The following is a 19,910-nucleotide window of genomic DNA, read 5'->3' as shown; positions in this document are numbered from 1 at the left end:
ATGAAGATGCCCCGCAGCACCGGGGCATTGACCAAACACACTGGTGGCGACGGTGAGGTCTAGCGCTCGACCTCCCTACCAAATCGAGCTCGGCCCCACAGAAGAGTCGTCTTGCAATGGCTATAGAAATCACGAGGCGGAGATGTTTTTGTATCAAGGATCCTGTTGCAATTTTGGCTCTTGTTGCAATGAGGGAACACAAAGATTAAGTGCACACAGTACGATCACATGGTGATCATTGTAGATCGGATGGCTCATAGCCCGGACAGTCTTTTCAAAAAGATTAGCCTACCGACTCGTAGCACGCCTCATAAATAAACGTTCACGTTTGCTAACTATTAGGCACATTTTTTCCCGGTGTTAGTAGATTTTGAGAAGAGTCCGATGACCGGTCAACCATAAGAAGCGACAACGACGAGGTTGCACCAGGGTGGCATATGTGTTGGACAGGGCGCACCGCGTTCATGCGAAGGTTCTGTGCTTTATCTTCTTTGGCATGTTTAATTTGTTAACGTTGAGATGAATCGAAACACCTTAATGTTGAGATTTTGTTTTCTACTAGACTTTAAGTGTATGGATTCAATAGATGGATAGCAAATGCTGTCATCAACCTGCCCTGTTCTAAGCGTGACCTGCCCTGCCCATTATAAAAGCTGCATTGCGCCTGTTCTATTTTTCACGTAGCTCATACGTATGTTAGTACTAATAGCCAACGCACTCATAAAGAAAGAGAGCAATGCAAATTGTGATGGGGCGAATGGTGTGAATGGGATGCATGTGGAAACGAATCATCTCGCAAAGGGAAGATAAACGCAAAAACTTTGGAGGACTCAGATGAGGAAGAGAGGCAGATCCTGCTGCCTAATACTCGATCACTGGCAGCTTGATGACTGGCTAATCGTTTTTGTGCTTTTCTGGTCGTTTTGCCCATTGCCGACTTGTAATGTTGGTCTCGTGAAGTAGCACCTTAGTCTGATCCTGAACATTTTCTTGCTCTCATGCAAAGAAGAGGGCAACGTATCGCCTAGTTTCCTAAAGTATAGTAAAATCATATACCATGAAAATATATTCATCTCAACTTGATGTTCACTTGTGATGTTCTAACTTAGAAATATTTTACTAGGAAACTAATAGAACTATGTTCCTTTAGGGCTAGAGGCATAGATTAACCCAAATTAATGATCCGTGCCACACGTGTGGCACGAAGCACTCCGGCCTTGATGGTTTTTACAACTAAAGTTGCCGTCAAAAAATAAAAAATAAACTCCCAAAAAATTGAAACTTGTCATCCCAAAAAAAGTTGCCATGACTGACAACTAAAATTGCCGTCCTTGCGTCACTAAAATTGCCATAAAAATATCCAGAGTTGTCATGTGTTCGTGCCACGTATGGGTGCACTTATCAGGTTCCTAGATTAAAATCGCGGGCAAACGGAATTTTCGGCAGAGATTTTGCCGTGATTGATAAGGAAGGAATGGCGTGATCTTCGGGGACAGCACCGCAATCTCGTGCGATTCCCTAAGCCATGTAGATCAGATGGCGGTTTCAAAACGAGGATCACGCCGCGAAAGCAGCTGTTTCGCCCATGATTTTAATCCATGATTAGAGGTAGCACTTTATTAGTTGTCCATCAACAATATTTCCAACACACGGACGAGCTTCGCTCAAAAGAGATTTCACCAAATCAAATTTTGTAGTCCACATAATTTACTTAGGTACCATGGTCTGGTCACCATAAGTACATATTGTTGAAATATATTGCCCGCCTCCCTCCATCAGTTCGGACTTTTGGATGAGTTGACTGGAGCATGAATTCAATATGGTATCAGAGCCAAGAGGTCTTGAGTTCAAGACCCTGCCAACGCAGTATTAAATAAAACGATTCTGCAGCCTACATCGATTCCACGTCTAAGAACTAAAATAGTCTAGACGTGAGGGGGAGTGTTGAAATATATTGCCTGTCTCCCTTCATCAATTCCAACTTTTAAATGAGTTAGCTGGAGCATGAATTCAATACATATGTAATGCAAGTCACCGCACTTACAAGGCAAAGGCACGCTCTAAAGGCTAACACGAGCCAGCATTGGAATCACGACGAAGGATCGAAAATTTACCTGGCCAACAAGACTACGTCGGTGAGCTCCTCCTCGATCAAGAACACAAAAGGGTAGTTGGCGACGAAATCTGCGCATTCGACTAGCCTGCTCTTCACCGCGGGTACAACCGTACAAGGCAATGGCACGTCCTCGAGCCAACATTCAAATCACGACAAATGATCGACAACTTGCTCGGCGAACACGACGACACCGGTGAGCTCGTCCTTGATCAAGAACATGAAAGGGTGGTTGGCGACGAAGACAAGCATTCGAACGGCTTGCTCATCACCGCGGGACAGGTAACAGAAATACAGGTTACCGCGGTCGTTGCAGCCGCTTCGGTCCTTTCCTCGTTCACCTCCAACAGGGACGACGTTGGACCCGACGAGGGACCCCGTCGATTCCTCCAGCATCTCTGAGATAGACCCAGGACGGATTCTCTCTCTCCCCCTCCCTCTCTCTCTCTCTCTCAGATGGAGGTGGAAGAAGGATCACACTAGACACAAAGTTTTTCCAGCGGCAAACACCCCGCCACACGAACGGCATTTTTTTCCTCAGCACAAACTCAACAACACACCATTACACTACCCAGAGGAGCTCTCCTGCCGGCCGGCCACACACCATGATCCCGAGGGAGACTACATCTTGCTCCATACTCTGGGACACACCACACGCCCTTTTATAGCAGTACAAGGACTCACACGACGCAGTAACTAGCTAGCCCAGTTAACTAGCTACCTATATGCACACACGATCGCCGGCCATCTCTCTCCTAGAAACTCTCTAGAACCACCACCGGGCTAAGAGCATCTCCAGTCGTTCGGCCTCCCAGGGCGCCGAAAAAGACCGGCCTGAAGGCGAGCCGGCGCTAGATCGGCCCCTGGGTTTGTTTTTCCACAGCCACGTGCCCAAGCGCCGCCCCCGAAGGCGCTCAATATTAGAAAAACATCAGTCCCGCTCAAAGAAACAACAAACCGACGATCATCGCTGTAGTTGCAGGATCAGTTCTCTGAACTCTTTCTCTCACGAAGAACACGAGTGTTTGCGCTGCGTTCAACCTCTGCAGCTTTTTCCCTTTTTCTTCTTATTCAGTCAAGTGCTTCAGAACAAAAACTACAAGATACCCGGTCCACGAGCGGGCTGATCGGACGTGCCATCCCACGTCCTCCCGATCGCTAGGGTGTGGCCGTCACACGTTTACAATCGTGCCATCCCACGATCCACCTGTGACGGCTCAGCTAAACAAACTAACTGAAAGTCTGAAACTACGCCAAGTTCGGAACAGATTCCACGCTGCATGGCCCTTTATTTTAGCTAAGAAAAAACTAGAGGATAACAAACAGCTCAACGGGATTATTTGCTAACAATCGCAATAGTTCAGTGACTCGGTGCCACAGTTGGGAGATCAAAATAAAAGGACACGCAGTAGTTCGGCGTACAAAAAAGGAAGGGTGCGGAAGGAGTACATCAAGCGTCGAGTTCAACCTCCAGCAGCGTAGTTGTCGGTGTACGCGGGCTGGGAGGAATCGGCGCGGCTTCCGGGCTGTTCGACGCGTCTTCTGTGCTGTTGGGCACGACGGAGGCATCGTCGGTGGGGCTGGGCGTCGCGGAGGCGGAGGCATCGTCGTCACTGGTCTCGTCGTCGTCATCAGCCTCCGGGCTGGGCGGCGGCGTCGGCGTCGCCAGTATCTGGTTCAGGACGAGGCCGCGCTCGGCCAAGAACCACGCCTTAAGCTTCTCGTCGCCGCTCTGGAGCATGTCAGCGCCGCCCATCAAGAAGGCGAGGTCGTTGTTCCTCTTCTTGGCGTCTTGAGCTTTGAGTTTCGCGGCGGCGTTGGCGCGGAGCAAGTCGAGTTTGACGGCGCTATTCGTCATCAAAACAGCCCACCTCGCATGTGTCTTCTCCTCTCGCTCGGCGGCCCTGGTTTTGGCGTCGGAGATGCAGTGCTCGATGGACTCTTGCACACGTGTGGCAGCTGTCTCGGCGTATTTCGTATTCTTGGCACCTTTGTTGCCGTCCGGGTGTCCATCGGCCGCGCCCGCTGTCGGCGCGTCTGGCTTGTACGTCTCTTTGGCCTTGGCGAGGGTGCGTCGGACGGCCGCCCATTTCTCGCACTTGTCGATCCGCTTGAAGACGTGGAGGTACTTGAAGTCTGTGTCGCTGTTGTCATCGCAGAACATGGCGAACATGCGCAACAACTACGCCGAGAAAGAACGTCAATAGGCCCTACAGCGCGCGCCAGGGCGCGCGCAAGGCGAAAAGAGCGCGCGCGCGGCGAAAAGGCAGCAACATGGACGGCGTGCAATACCTGACCCTCGATGCTGGTGCCACTCTCCGGGCAATCCGCGACCTCCCCGACGATCTCATGCCATTTGTTGCACGCCGTTTGAATGAGAGACCAATGGTTCGCCATCGCCTTCGACCCCCGCTTCATGTGCATGCGTTTGAAGTAGGGGTCGACGAGCTTTCGCTCGTCGAACTCGGCCTTGATGCGGTCCCAATACGTCTCAATGCTCTGATTCGTGCCGGTGACTGGGTCGAGGCAGACGACCTTCCACACTTCGGCGAGGCACTCTTCTTCCTTGGACGCCCATTTGATGCGCGGTTCGCCGGACTTGGCCGCCTTCTTCTTCTTCTTCTTGCTTTTCCTCTCGGCGCCGGTGCCGACTCCTCCTCCTCTTCTTCCTCCTCCTCCGTCTCTTCCTCGCCGTAGTCGAGCTCGTCGTCCACGTCGGCGAGGTCCTGCGTAGCAAACCCGGGGTAGCGGCGGCTGCAGCCGAGCCGGCTGCGATGATGTCCTTCATGTCGGCCTCCGTGTGTCCGTCGTCGCCAAGATGCGACGAGGAGGAAGCTTGTGAGTAGAGGCCGCGGCGGAGAGGCGGCATCGGTGAGGCTGCCTAGTCCGGCGGCGAGTACGTGTATGGCGGGTACTGCACGTCGGCGAATGCGGGCGAGGGCGTGCGCTAGAGGGGGCACCCATGGGGGAAAGTGATGTTGGGTTGAAGCCGCCATTGGCGTCCCCGTCGGCATAGCTCAGCGACGGCGTGCTCCATGGGTGGGCGACGACGAGAACCCGGCCAGAGAGCCGACTCTTTGCTGGCTCCAGGGCGCGTACGGATGCCCGGGTGGATTCATCATCGCCGCAGCGCGCTCCGCTTGTTCGGCCGCCGCGCGCGCCGCCTCCGCTTGTTCGGCCGTCGCGCGCTCCCTGGCCTTCATGGCCCTGTTGCGCTTGTCAGCGGTGACGGCTTCCCTGCGCTCCACATCCGCCTTCCACTCGGCGTTGGTCATGCCGGGAGGCTTGGACAGCGGAGCCCTAGGCTTCCTTTGCTTCGGCGGGGCGGCGGCGGCGGGATCCGTCGCGGCGCGTGGCATCACGTACTTCTTCGACGACATGGCGGGCGGAACGGCAGGGGTGGACGCGGGGTTTGGCGGGAGGAATGGAGAAGAGGGAGGGGGGAGCGGGAGGAAACGGCCGGAAAAAGTCTTCTAGTCGCCGACAGAGCGGCCCCACGCCAGAGCTAAAAATTCGCCTGGGGAAGTCCTGTTGGGGGCGCGGCTGGAGATGCTCTAACAACTTCTACAAATAGCACTAACTACTTCTGTCTACATGCACCAAGCTAGCTAGCTACAACCAACCAGCACTAAGAAATTTGCATGCACACGCAAACTCAACAGCCTATGACCTTGGTAGCACACGACCGAACAAGCTGCCATGATCCGCATGCAGCGCCCACTCACTCCACGGCTTCCCAACTGCTCGCCCGACGCTAAGCAACACGTGTGTGAACTGAATTACTGAAACTTCTGTGTAAGCTCATACCGGTTGCCTGGCAAAACCACACGAAGATAGGCCGATGTTTGCGCTCAAGAATTTTCCGAAGTTCTTCTATATCTACCACATCCGCACAGATTGATTCTCATCCTTGCATATGTGTTCTTTTAATAGCGTGAGTATAACTTTTTTCCTCCCGTTTTAAGGCACTAGGGATGGAAATGGGTAGGATATGTATGGGTACAACCCTCTTCCGACCAAACACATAACCATGGAAACATTCTATACCCACCCATTTCAATACTCACTGCCACAAAATTGACACCCATAATATCCAGTGGGTACAATATATAGTATTTACTTTTTGAAAAAGTAGAGAAATGATTCTAAAATTAAAGAACACCAACGCGGTCTCCTCCGGTGGGAGGTCTACTAGAGGCGGCAAGGGAGTACAGTAAGCGGTTTGTGGTAGCCCGACACAGTGGGAGGCGGTGGTGGGAACCAGGGATCGTTGGTCCGAGACTCTTGGACAAGAATTCGTTGGTGATGAGTGGAGATTACATCATTTCGAGGAGTAACATAGGACGTAGGAGGAGTGGCGAGCTGGTAGTTGCGGGCCTCTGAGCTATGGCTGGTTTAGGGAATAAGAGATTGAGCATTGGGCCATAGGAGTTGGATGTTGACCTCACATGTCATATGCGTTATTTTTATTTATTAAGTTTTCTTGCTATCCATTGGGTTACCCATGGGCGTAATTTCATACCCATGCCCTATCCATATTTTTGCGGGTATGGATAACCATTACCCATGGGTATAAAATCTTGCCAAGTTTTGCCCATGCCCGTTCTTTTCAGGTAGGGTAACCACATGTATCCATACCCATGGGCAAAACTGTCATCCCTACAAGGCACGGACAAAGTTTTGCTTGAGTTGACTCTTTATAACATCTCCTGAATGTATCACACACATATATACATGTGTTCCAGTTGCAACGCACGGCATTGGCCTATTTAGCTTATTAAAAGAACTCCGACTCATTATGACCCAACACAACCATTTAACATATAAGAAAAAAAAGGAACATACACGGAACCTTAACGATGAATGTTTTCATTTCAAAATTCGGTGAGCCCTAATCCTAATACTAAGCATAGTGGATCTCCATCGTCACGGGGTTGGAGATGAGTCGGTATGAGCCCCATAGCGTACACGAGTGGTAGTTAGGGTGGAGTTCTGCAGTCTGCACATCCATGATGGCGGTGTCACCTCAATCATTTGCTTCCAACTCCGCACCAATCAAGAACAACCGCGGTGCGGCGCCTACTATCAACGAGCGTTGGAGCAGAAGGTAGAGGTTGAGGGGCACAACTTGATCGCTTTGCTAGCGTGGTGCTAAGGTAGTGCCCTAGGTGAAAGTCAAAGAGTAGGTGTTGTCCTTCCGCAATTTGCGCTTCTAGTTCATCTCTTCATGTGGATAATAGATCTGGTTAATATGCTTGGTGATGTTTCCTCTATAATTCAAGATGTGCATCTGTATGCTGTGTTGTTTTGGTTCTTCATGCTTTTTCTTGGTTTAGTGTGTAGTATACATTTTATTCGCAAGCTTTTGCAAGATGGATCCTACTTTCCTGTCAATAAAATTAAGCGTTTGTGTTGGACACGTTCCAGTCCTAATATGGCAATTTTGCTTTGTGTTTTGCATATGTAGGGGTGTTTGGTTGAGCTTAACTTTGGCTTATACAAACCAAAAGCCTAAGGCAATAGACCAATGAACACATCCTTTTGGCTTATAAACCAAAGTTAATCCCAACCAAACACCCCCTTGAACTACGTTACAGATGGATACATTTACCAGTTTACTAAGTCAGATGCAGAATATGATTTATGTTATTGACAACTGAGTGGGAGGTACCTTAAAATTTGAGGTTCTGCCAAGGTAAGGCATGGATGGATATATATTTTACATATTTATTCTATACAAATAACATAAATTGAAGCACCTTAATATTGTGATTTTTTCCCTAAAAGATGTTAATCCAAATTTATTGGATAGATAGCTAATGCGGTCACCAACCTTCCAAGGTGTATCCGTGACCTGCCCTTATAACGGACACATTGCCCCTGTATAAATTAGTTTTCTTGTAGCTTCCAAAGTATGTTAGTACTAGGAGCCAAACCAAGGCATATGGAAATAATCCATCTGACATTTTTCTGTTCTTTCAAGCACTGCAAATGCAACCCTTTCTTCCTTGCTACATGAAAAAGGGCATTGTTTTTTTTTCAAAAAGGAGATAACCCCCCAGCATCTTCATCGCCTGATGCACACAACCATAAAGAAGACATTGTTGTTGCCATATCTTCGTTCACCCATTCTTCCCTTCTTTCTCCTACATGTGCAATCCAATTCAGAAGCCTAATTTGCACCTGACTATAGTCCACAGCTGTCAGTAGTGAGGCGGGGCATTGATGCCCTAGTCAGGCCATCCCTCTAATCGGGTGGTACCGATGAGCACCTTCTGGCCGTTGACATCTCATCATGGTCAAGATGCCATCTCTAAAGGTTCGATCATCATCTCTTCTTCTCTGTGAACAAGGAGTTTCAATTATTTAATGTATTGACAAGTTTGTTCATTAAAATTTTGCATTAAACAATAAGAAGTGAGACAGAAAACCCCTCAACAAAAGTTTAGGAATATTATAGCTTCATGACAAGTTCCCCCGCCATTTGCCTAAGGCATAATTGTATGGTTTTTGGAATGGTAGTGGCCGACTATTTCATGATATTACGCATCGTCTGCTTTCTAAATGCACCAAGCACTCTCTAGCCAAGAGAATGTTGTAATTCTATGGAATAAATAAAGACCATATTAAAAACATTCACAGTGCACATAATCTATCAATTTTGTACAAAGCCTTTGAGATACGAGTGTATTGTAACTTCACCTTTCAAAGAATAGGTGCTGATAAAATGTTCACGTAAAAGATGTATCCAGTAACCGGTTTCACTCCCTCTACAACCGAAGTATACCTACAATTTGATCAAATTATCGCCACAACAATGAGGAAGGCATGAAATAGTAAATAATATTTAGAGAAAATAAAAATAGAAAATAAAGTATAATACCGCAAGTTGAGTAGACCTACCTGGTTATATGGCATTGCCCAACATTGAGAAATGGGTCGGTAAGTTGATCACCTACTAAAACCAAGTTCAATAAGTTCACATTTGATATCTATGACTAAATATGCCATGTTGAGTCTAAACTAAACTCTGGCCACACATTAAAATTGACGTGTCATATATTATTTTGTCCTGCTTAGACATAAAACTTTTGAGTTAGCAATTCCTCATGCTTTTAAAAGCAGAGAAAGGGAAGGACAGATAAAACCAAAACCAAGCAGTTCATGACGAATAGTAGAAGAGAGAATGTTTGTACATAATAGCATACCATCAACACATCAATAAGCTGGTTTATTCCAATTTGTGTATTTTTCATTTGGTATTTTGGCAGGTTTTTAGTAGGTTTTTTATTTTAGTTTATTTTTTCATTTTCTTTACTTTTTCCCTTCTTCTTTTTTTCTTCTTCTGATTTTTTCAAATGTGAGGAATTTTTCAAATGCATTTGTCAACTTTTTTCAAACCAGCAACTTTTTCTCAGTTTTTTTGCTAACTCTCTTGTTAACTATTTTCAAAGTTCATGAACTTTTTCAACACCAGTGAAGTTTTTTCATTTTTTTTGCACCTTTAAAAAAAGAATGCATCGACTTTTATCAAACCCATGCACATGTTATAGAAAATCGATGATTTTTTTTGCAATTCATGAACTTTTTAATAATTTATAAAAACATTCATTTCGTGAACTTATTTTTCAAAATTGATAAACTTTTTTTAAAATTGACAGTTTTTTTAAAAATGGATTAACCTGTTTTCATAATTGATAGCCATTTTTTAAATTCATTAACTTTTTTGTCAAAAGTGATGTCCTCTTTTCAAATTCGTGACCTTTTTTCAAAATTGATGAACACTCTTACAAAATCCATGAAAATTGACAAATTTGCGAACTATTTTTCCAAAAAACTATGGTTTCTTAATTCGTAAATTTTACTCAAATTCTTGATAAAATCATGAACTTTTTCTATAATTCATGAAATTTATTAAACTAGGAACTTAAATCAAATTCATCAATTTTTTTTCTTCAAAATTTCCAAAATTTCCCCTCAAAACTGGCTGTTCATGAATTTCCAAGAAAAAAGTGTATATGTTTTCCCCAGAATGAACAGCTAATGGTTTTTTTCTTGGACAGTTAGAAGCGATAGAGATTTTTTTTTCTAAGGGAAAGTAGGGAATGAGGTGGAGTGGACGAGCGCAGTTGAGTTACTATCCTAACTATCTGGCCCAGGTGTTGTTCACGTGAGCTCCAGTTCCGAAAAATAGTCCTTAGGCGCTAATTAGGAGGGCCGCTCGTATTCGGCGTGCAGGTCACCGCGAAGCAACGACCTGCGTAACCCCCCACACCCTTCTGCGTATAAGTGGACCGACGCAGGTAGATCATGTCCGGTTTTGCGAAGGTTCTAGCACCTTGGCAAGCCGGTTTTCTTTTCTTCTTCTGTTTTTCTCCTTTTTATTTTTTTTCCTTTTCAATTCTTTTTTCGTCTTAGTTTCTTTTCTTTTTCGATTTTTCTTCTTATTCATTTCCTTTACTTCTTATTTCTTTTTTCTTTTTTCTCGTTTTCGTGATTTTATTAAAATCGTGAACATTTTTACACTGATTTAAAGAAACATTCATCTAATTCAAAAAATGTTCATGAAATTCCAAAAGATTTCATCACATTAAAAATTTCTTCACCATATGTTTGAATTTTTCATCAAATTGAATAAGTTTTGAAATCAAAATTTCTTCACCATAAGTTTTATTATTTTCATTGTGTTAAAAAATTCAATGAATTCAAAAAGTTCACCCAATTTCAGAGAAGTGTTCGTGAATTGAGAATTTGTCCATCAAGTTAAAAAAAATGAAAAATGTTCATCTAATCCATAAAATGTCCATCGTATTCCAAATTTGTTCACCAGAATTGTTTAAAAAGTTCACCAGATTAAAAAACTGTTAATCCATTTTCTAAAAGCTTCATCCGATTTCCAAAAAGGTTCTTGGAAGGGAGACTTTATTTATCAAGTTCAGAAAATGTTCATCAAATTCAAAATTTCTTCATCTGATTAAAACATTTCATCAATATACAAATTCATGAACATTTTTTGAAATCACAAACATTTCTTGAAATCACAAACATTATTCCAATTCAAAGACATTTTTTGGCTTCATGAACGTTTCAAAATTCCCATTTCTTGTTTTCTGAATTTTCATTTTTTTTTCAAAATCCCGAATTTTTGAAAGAAGAAAAAACAAAAACGGAAGAGTAACAAAAAAAAAACAAGAAAATAGGGGGTGCCGGTGTGGGGCATTTAGGAGCACCCCTCAGAAAAAAGGAACCGGTAGCAGCAGGCCATGAAACAGCCCAGCTACAGAAAATAACCGGGCTGTAAAATCGACTGAAAACACAACAAGCAAGTGTCAGTCAAATACATACTTCTATCCACAATTGCAAATCACAAAAAAACACAAATGAACGGTAACAGATTTGACTGACCAATAGCTACCACGAAAAAAGAAGGTTCCGTGCATGTTTTGGCTATTGTTGTATCATCGCCCCATCAGGATACGAACAAAAGCCGCGATGACTTGTCGTCGGGTTGAGTCGGAGTGAAGCTGAATCATCAATCATGGAAGCCAACAACTAACACTGTGGAAACCTCTAGATAGGTAGTTGAGCACTCTACTTCAGTGGATTCTCATCTGGGCGCGGAACGCGACCTAGCACCTAGCCAACATAGAACCACAGAAACCTGGCAATTCTGTGAGCATTGGGGAGGAGGACGCCCACGGAGGGGAGAGTCGCAGGATCCATGGAGCGTATCGGCGACAAGGTGATCAGCAGGGCCGAGATCACGGACGCCGCGTCGGCCACGTTCGCGGACTCCACTGTGATCCCCGACAGGTATGCCCGGCCAGATGAGGTCAGGGACGGGGTCGTCGTCGGCAGCGACGAGAGCTATGAGCTACCGGTTGTAGACATGGCGAGGCTGCTTCACCCGGAGTTGTCGGAAGCCGAGATTGCCAAGCTTGGCTCTGCGTGTCGAGACTGGGGCTTCTTCCAGGTTCTTATCTTTGCTCGCAATGGAGTATATCTACCGTCGTTTTGAGAGAGGCCATTCACTCGTGCTTTTCATATTCGTATACTACAAATAGTAGTGCGAGATCTTGCTGGTTAGGAAATATTAATTCCTGTAATTTCTAGTGATCCTCAGCTCGGCCAGATGCATGGTACAAACTTTCGCTTTAGTTGGGCTGAAATCTAGCTAAAAATTTAGGAAACTCGATGAAAGTTTTCATTTTTTTTCCTTTTTTACAAAAAGAAATGTTTTTGGCATACCTACTGTCTTATTGAAATGACCAAAACATCCAATGCTTTGGTACACCCCACCTCACAAACCGTATAAGAATAATATGGTCATTTTTTTTAACACAGTAGAATAGTATGGTCATTTGACAATAAGGTATACCCACCTCTGTATGTGGCACGTATGTGTAGACGTACACGGCCCGTCACACCCCTCCGTCCTCAGCCTGGCCCATTTTTCTTTCTTTCTTAAAACTTCAGAAAATAAAGAGAAACATATGTTAATGGTCCCTCAAGTTTCCAAAAGGTATAGACTTGATCCTTTAAGATTTTTTGGTATACATTTGGTCTTTCAAGTCTCAAGACCGGATCCTTTAAGATTTTTTGGTATACATATTTGGTCTTTCAAGTCTCAAGACCAGATAAGTCTGGTCCAAAACCAAATTTTAAGCACGTTGACCATGTTTGACGGATGAACAGTAAATTAAAAAAAAAGAACAAAGCAAAAAAAAACTATGGAATTTTGTAGCAACCAAGATGCTTTGGTGTGTGAAAATTTGTGTGGTGTTTCGACATTTGAGGGACTCGTGGCATAAAAAACCTAATTTTGGCTCACAGAAAAACCTCAAAATTGCTTTTCTTGGCTCGAGCTCCTTGGATGTTATTTGACCACAAAAATTTACACGCACGAAGCGCACCAAAGCATGTCGGTTGCCACAAAATTGCAGATTTTCTAAATTTGTTTGCTATTTTTTTAAATTTACTGTTCATCAATCAAACCTGGTCAAACCCCGGTCAACGTGCTTAAAATCTGGTCTGGACCAAATTTATCCGGTTTTGAGACTTGAAGGTCCAAATATATATACCAAGAAATCTTGAGGGACAAAGTCTATACTTTTGGGGAAACTGAGGGACAAAAACATGCTTTTCTCAAAAATAAATGCGAGAGGTAGAATTCGACAAAAAGTAATACTTGTAGCATACCAACTGTTTTACTGAAATCACTGAAAACATTCAAAAAGAATTGTTGGACTGAAATCCAACCAGAATTCTAGGAAACTTGACGTAAGTTTGGGTATTCTTTATTCAGCACCAAGTTCTGTGATAGAGAAATATGTTGACAAAAAATTCAAATATTTTTGTATATCTACTATCCTGCTAAAATGACTATTATTTTTCCAAGTTCAGCTGAATTTTCACTGAAATGAGAACCATGGCCAGACACCATGTGGAGTGGCTACACTTTAATTTGTTGATCTATCTACCAGACTATCCAAGTCCAACTATCAAATTTACATCCTCTGTATTGGCAGTTAACAAACCACGGAGTTGATGAAACAGTTGTACAAGATATGAAAGATAACACTCTGCAGTTCTTTGGCTTGCCGCTGGAGAAGAAGAAGGCAGTGGCCATCCAAGCCAATGGCTTCGAAGGGTTTGGACACCACTACAACAGAGCGTCGTCTGAAAAGTTGGACTGGGCAGAGAGCCTAATCCTCGTGACGCAGCAACACGAGCAAAGGAACATTCAGTTTTGGCCTGCCAATCCGTCGACATTTAGGTCCTAATTCTCATTATCTCTTGCTTAAATTAATTACATGATGCATTGCTCCGTTTGCTTCGTCTCATTCGCGGGCTTACATATACATTACGTGTACACATATCATTCAGGGATGCACTTGACAAGTACTCAGTGGAGATGTCAAATCTCACAAGCCGCCTTACGGTGTTCATGGCGAGTGACCTCGGCGTTGAGCAGGAGGCCCTCATGGGAACCTTCCAGGGCAAGACGCAGAGTGTTGCCTTCCACTACTACCCTCCGTGCCGCCACCCGGACAAGGTGATCGGTATCACGCCGCACCATGACGGCCTCGGCCTGACGCTGCTGCTGCACGTGGATGACACCCCCGGCCTGCAGGTGAGGAAAAACGGCAGGTGGTACCCGCTGAACCCGCTGCCAGGCGCCTTCGTCATCAACGTCGGCGACATTCTCCAGATCCTCACCAATGGCACGTACAAGAGCGCCGAGCACAGGGTGCTGCCGGACGTCGAGAAAGGGCGGGCCACTGTGGTGATGTTTCAGAATGCTTGTGTTGCCGGAATGGTGAAGCCGCTCCCGGAGCTAGGCGAGGCGACGTACAAGGCCATCGACCATGTTGAGTATGTCAAGGGGAACTTCAGCGCGCTGGCTGAAGGGACAAGGTTCGTGGATAGTCTCAAGATCATGTAACCAAACCTAGGTCGAGAAGGGAATCTAAAGAAGTTACTGATGGAGTACTTTCTGAATCAGAACCACGACGAGTAAATCGGAGCGGAGGGAGTACGTTCTGAATCTTTGTGTCGTATATGTATCTGGTGGCAATTACAAACCAGAACATAAAATAAATAAACTCAGCGGGACTGATTTTTCTAGATCAATCTGCTAGGATTTATTGTTATTGAAAATTGGTATGTTTACAGGGATAACAATGGGATAATGTTGCTTTATAAATTATAATATAAAGCGGGGGAATCCTTTTTCGTAACAATGGGATAATGAGGTCCCAACCATATATGACGACCCCGACCTAAAGCTAAATAATGCCTAGCTAAATTGTGAGCTTTAAATTTCGAGTTGCTAAACTCATGAGCGAAATTACAAGAGATAAATGTATTCATACAGATTATAATCTCCTTGATAACTCCTCCATAAACAGCCCCTTCAGGCATTCAAGCCCGTCAGATCACATCGTTTACTGCCTTCGCAGTCGAGCCGACACGTGTTTGCCCTTCAAAAGTTAACCAAGACCCTTCACTCGACCCCATGAGTTGGCTGGAGGTCCAGGCCCTATGCCCACCAGGTGCACTATCGTGCCCCCAATGTATCTATAAAAGAAGAAAAATCACAACACTTTGCGCTTCGGCCGAATCACCGTTTTTGAAGCCGGTTTCTATGAACCGGAATGTCTCCAATGAATACAAAGATAGGGAGGTCGGACACTTTGTCCTCGACTTCCTCCTCGGGGCGATGAGCTTGGTGGATCATGTCTCCTTCAACCTATTAAAGGAGGTCATACGCTCGGCGAGCCCGAAGATCACTGAAGCCGACCTATGAAGACATGCCATGTTTTTTTTCAAACAACAGGAGCCCGTCTAGGTTCTTATTCCCGAAGGAAGAAGGACTCCAACTCCATACATGCTCGGGGGCTAGTGACGGTGTACCACACCTGGGTTGGCCTTCCTACAGGGAAGCCCAACACTAGGCCGACCTCAGGGCCCCACAATGACCAAGGTCCCTCGCCGAGACGTGTAGTAGTATATCAACTTGGACGACAAGCCATGCAAACTGACTTGGGCTCATGTAACTCTAGCCCTCATCCACCTAAATAAGGGGAGGTGGGGGCTTCCAACTTGGCATCCAACATATGGTTTCCCTCATACGAGGCAAATCAATGTTATGACATGTAATTATAAAAAAAAAACAAGTTATGACATGTAGGCTATAGAGCATTACCTCACCACGAGGACCTTGTTTTGTGAGCATCTTAATATGCTTCTCTATGCGTGCTCCTGCACCCCATGAGCAACCCTATTCAGGGATCTACCGGTTTTCTGCATTGTCACTTTTTGTATCCTCTTTCATCTGATATGTTGGTCAAACATTAAATACTCCAGTTTTTTCAAAGTTCCATGACCAGTAACCATCAATGTTTCTCAACAAAATTAGTATTTGTAATATCGCTCCTGCATAAATGGGTATAAAATTTTCCTCAACTAACTCCCTATTCAATTGAGAATTTGAATCATCAATCAACTCAGACACCAACTTGGGCGGACCTGCAACTCGAGAAACATCGTCGTCCTTCTGGCTTTGGGTGACAAGGTACGTACAACATCAACATTTTTGTTCCTTACATGCTTGTTTCTTTCTCGAACCTAGCTAGGCTATATGTATGCAGAAAGTTGCAGTGTAGCTGGAGCTCTATGGTACCCTTTATCCTGGGCGTCCATTTCTGCGTTGTGATTTGTGCGCCATGTGGCCCCTTCTGCATGCGCCAGTGTCATTAGCCAGATTTGACCAGGGTTGGATGTCAGGTGCAACTGTTCTAGCAACTGTAGTCACGTGGGTTGGTTTTCTACGCTGAAACATAGGTGAAGAAATGGGAGGAGAGAGAGAACCCACACATCTTTTTATTATATAACCCACATATCTTTTCATTGTGTGTCAGTGAAAGAGGGGATGTGAGACAGCGTGTTTTCTGTGAAAGAGGTGACGTGAGAGGAGAGAGGTGCTATGAGAGAGTGTGTGTTTTTCTGAGAAAGAGAGTACACAGAAAACATTTTTTAGTGAGAGCGGTGATTTGGGAGCGTAATTTTTTCTGAGAAAGAGGTGACGTGACAGAGGAGAGAGGTGCTATGAGAGAGAGCAGAGAGAAAGAGCATGTTTTCTTGAGAGATAGATTCTCATGAGAGAGATATGACGTGAGAGATAAAGGAGCAGAGGTGTTTGTGTGAGAGAAATGAGAAGAGAGAGAGGTGACGTGCGTGAGTGAAAAAAAGCTGTCATTTAAGGGTGAGAAAGTGAGCAAGGAGCTCACTGCTCCTCCTCTATCAATTACCGGCAAGCTCTGACGAATCATGGACATACGAGACAGCTCGTCCACATGCACCTGCTGATTTTCAGATATAGGCACACATCCAAATACACTAGAGCCCAGATTGAACGGCTATGATAAAGGGTACCGTGTAGCTTGTCCTACAAAAAACTGCTCTCGTATGTATGTCTCACATGCATCCATGCATACATGATGTGTTCATGTGTAGACCGTGCCTCTTCTTTCCTTGCCGGTAGCCTCCGCCTCCGCCTTTGTCAGGGTCCTGTTTGTCAATGACATTGAGTTCTGCGGATCTTCCCCAAGCTGGCCTGCGGTGGATTCTAGCGTAGCGTCATCCTAGACTTCGTGGTGTGGTTCCTGCAGGGCACATCCGCCTTCTCCAACCTTTTCCTAATTGTCAAGGTAGCCACGCAACACCCTAATCAATAGCTAACTAGTGATGGCGGCTACGTACGTATACACCTAGGCCAGGGTGATCCTCCTTTTCGAAGAAAATAACGTATGTATACACATGTGCATGCACGTGGACCATCTGTTGAAAAAGCTCATTCTTCGATTGATCTTCCTCCTGCTCAGCTTGGGTGGCAAGGAGGAGAGGAGAGATGTGGACAAGAGACGAAGACAGTGAGTGGAAGCGAGCCAGTAGGCAGCAGGGGAGTGTGTGTGTGTGTATCCCGACGTTCTAAGTCGCCTTGTACACCGTCCGATGCGAGGCTTCACATTCGCTGGATTGTTTCACACACGCCTCGCAGGATCCCTCGACCGTAGCTCTCCCCGTTCGCAACTACTAGCAGCTGTCGCATCTAATAGCCCTAGCGGGCAGTGAAGTGCGGCCCTTACTCGTCAGAGCTGACAGTGCAGCCCAGCAATGCCTCATTACAGCTCCACACCAGCGCGCCTCCCTCGGCGACACGCCATGGAGCTCCATCACAGCACCACACGCCCCTGTGATGCTTCGTCGTCGCACCGACGGCCCCGACATTGCTCCATTGCAGCTCGTGTCGCTGCACCGTGCCACCCGGTGATGCACCGTCGCAACACCGTCGACCCGCGGCGCTGCTCCATTGCAGCTTGCGTTGCTGCACCACCACGCCCGGTGATGCTTTGTCACACCACCGAAGGCCACGGACAGTGCTGCAGCGCCGAACGATGGTCTCTGTGACATCCTAACTACTGCAACTACCACGGTGATGCTTCGAGGCATGTTACGATGGCCGTGGTGATGACACAACCACATGCTTCGAGCGCCTATGGTGTACTTTGATAGCCGCGGCGATGCTGTGACAACATCCCAACTGCTTCGACAATGCTGCGACGGGCGTGACGTGGGCACGACAACATGCTCGAACACCCATGGTATGCTTCGGTGGCCACAACAATGCATCAACGACATGCTTCGACAGCCATGGTGATGCTACGAGGTGTGCTGCAATGACCGCCGCGACGTCATCCTGGCTGCTTCGATGAAGCTGCGACGGCCACGGCGTTGGCATGATGACATGCTTTGAACAGCCGTGGTGTGCTTCGACGGCCGCGACAATGCTTCAATGGCATACTTCGACGGCCGCGGTGATGCTACGAGATGTGCTTCGACGACCACGAGGATGGCGCAACAACATGCTTCTAACGCCGGTGTTGTGCTTCGACGGCCATGGTGATGTTGTGACAACATGGTTCGACGACCAAGACGTCGTACTTCAACAACCACGACGATGCTACGCCATACATCTTCGACGATGCTGTGGCGACGTGTTTCACGACCACGGTCGTGTTGCAATGACAAGCATGGCTGCTCCGATGATGATACGATGGCCGCAGTGGTCTGGCAATGGCGGCCCGGCTGCTTCGATGATGCTGCGATAGCATGCTTCGAAGAAGACGGCGGCGTCAGCGACACTACTCTCAACATTAGCAACCTTGACTCGACCACCATCATCATTGAGGAAGATGGTCTTCTAGTATTTATACCATCACATGTGTTATGTGTAGTTACCTAGCAAAATCACGGCGCCACCAGGATGTAGAAAAATCGAACAACATCCACCTCCTGGACCGTATGATGTGGGCGTCTTTACCATCGATGAAAGTCAACGCAGTATGGTCTCCTTCCGCTGTCTTCTCTACGCCACCACGACCATAGCACAGAACAACTCGCAGCACGGCGGCCCACCACGACCAGTACGATGTGGACTCGCAGCAGGGCGGCGCCATCGTAGCACCGGCAGACTCCCAGCACGGCGGCTCCGCTGCAGCACTGGCTTGCAGCATCGTAGGAGCCCGGAGCAGCCTGAGCCATGTAGCAAAATGTCGCCGAAGTTGAGCCGTCGTCGTAGCCGAGATGCCACTGGAGCATGGCGGCGCCATCACAGCATCGGCTTGCAACATCACCTCGCTGGCGTTGCTGCAGCGGCTCATGGCCGACTACCGATGCAACTCCCCTCGTTGCAGCACCGTTGCTTCCCGTGCCGTACCCACCATTGACCTTGCAGCATTTCGCCATCGTGCTTCTTCGTACGTCATTGCAGAATCGCCGGCTCGATAGAGTGCTGCTCGTAGCTCGTAGCACGGCTGCATCCGCAGCTCTGCCTTGCGCATGCACCGCAGCACGGCAGCGTGTTGGCGTCCCTGCATCTCCACCTTGCAGTACGCATCAGAGCATGTCACTATCTCATGTAGGACTGGTGAAGCCTCACTGTTCTTCGTGGGATTGTAACATGCTCTGATTGTAACATGCAGCGCGGTGGTGCCACACGATCGTGTGGGATCGGACGGCGCCGGACGCGCAGGTTTGATAAAAGACAAGAAATCTTCCGACTTATTTAAAACGTTTTCCAAATTATTTTCAACAAGGACAAGTTCCGCTCAAAACAAATTTCACCAAATCAAACTTTTTACTCAAAAAAATAATCAAGATAAGATAATGTACTTAGTTACCATAGTCAGGGCACCATAAGTACATATATATAGTGCAAGTCACCGCGGTTACA

The 19,910-nt window shown here is 46.4% G+C and overlaps 1 protein-coding gene across 1 annotated transcript; it reads left to right on the top strand.

Annotated features, from left to right (window-relative positions):
* The first annotated feature begins 11,687 nt into the window (after positions 1-11,687).
* On the top strand, positions 11,688-14,740 carry LOC123072363 (protein SRG1). Its single transcript, XM_044495925.1, has 3 exons — positions 11,688-12,086; positions 13,642-13,889; positions 14,000-14,740. The coding sequence occupies exons 1-3, from the start codon at positions 11,835-11,837 to the stop codon at positions 14,556-14,558; spliced, it is 1,059 nt and encodes a 352-aa protein (XP_044351860.1). The 5' UTR covers positions 11,688-11,834; the 3' UTR covers positions 14,559-14,740.
* Positions 14,741-19,910: the final 5,170 nt, after the last annotated feature.

Source organism: Triticum aestivum, chromosome 3B, assembly GCF_018294505.1.
Source record: "Triticum aestivum cultivar Chinese Spring chromosome 3B, IWGSC CS RefSeq v2.1, whole genome shotgun sequence".
Classification (NCBI taxonomy): Eukaryota; Viridiplantae; Streptophyta; class Magnoliopsida; order Poales; family Poaceae; genus Triticum; species Triticum aestivum.
The sequence above is the reverse complement of the archived record's forward strand: the minus strand, read 5'-3'. Positions and strand labels throughout refer to the sequence as shown.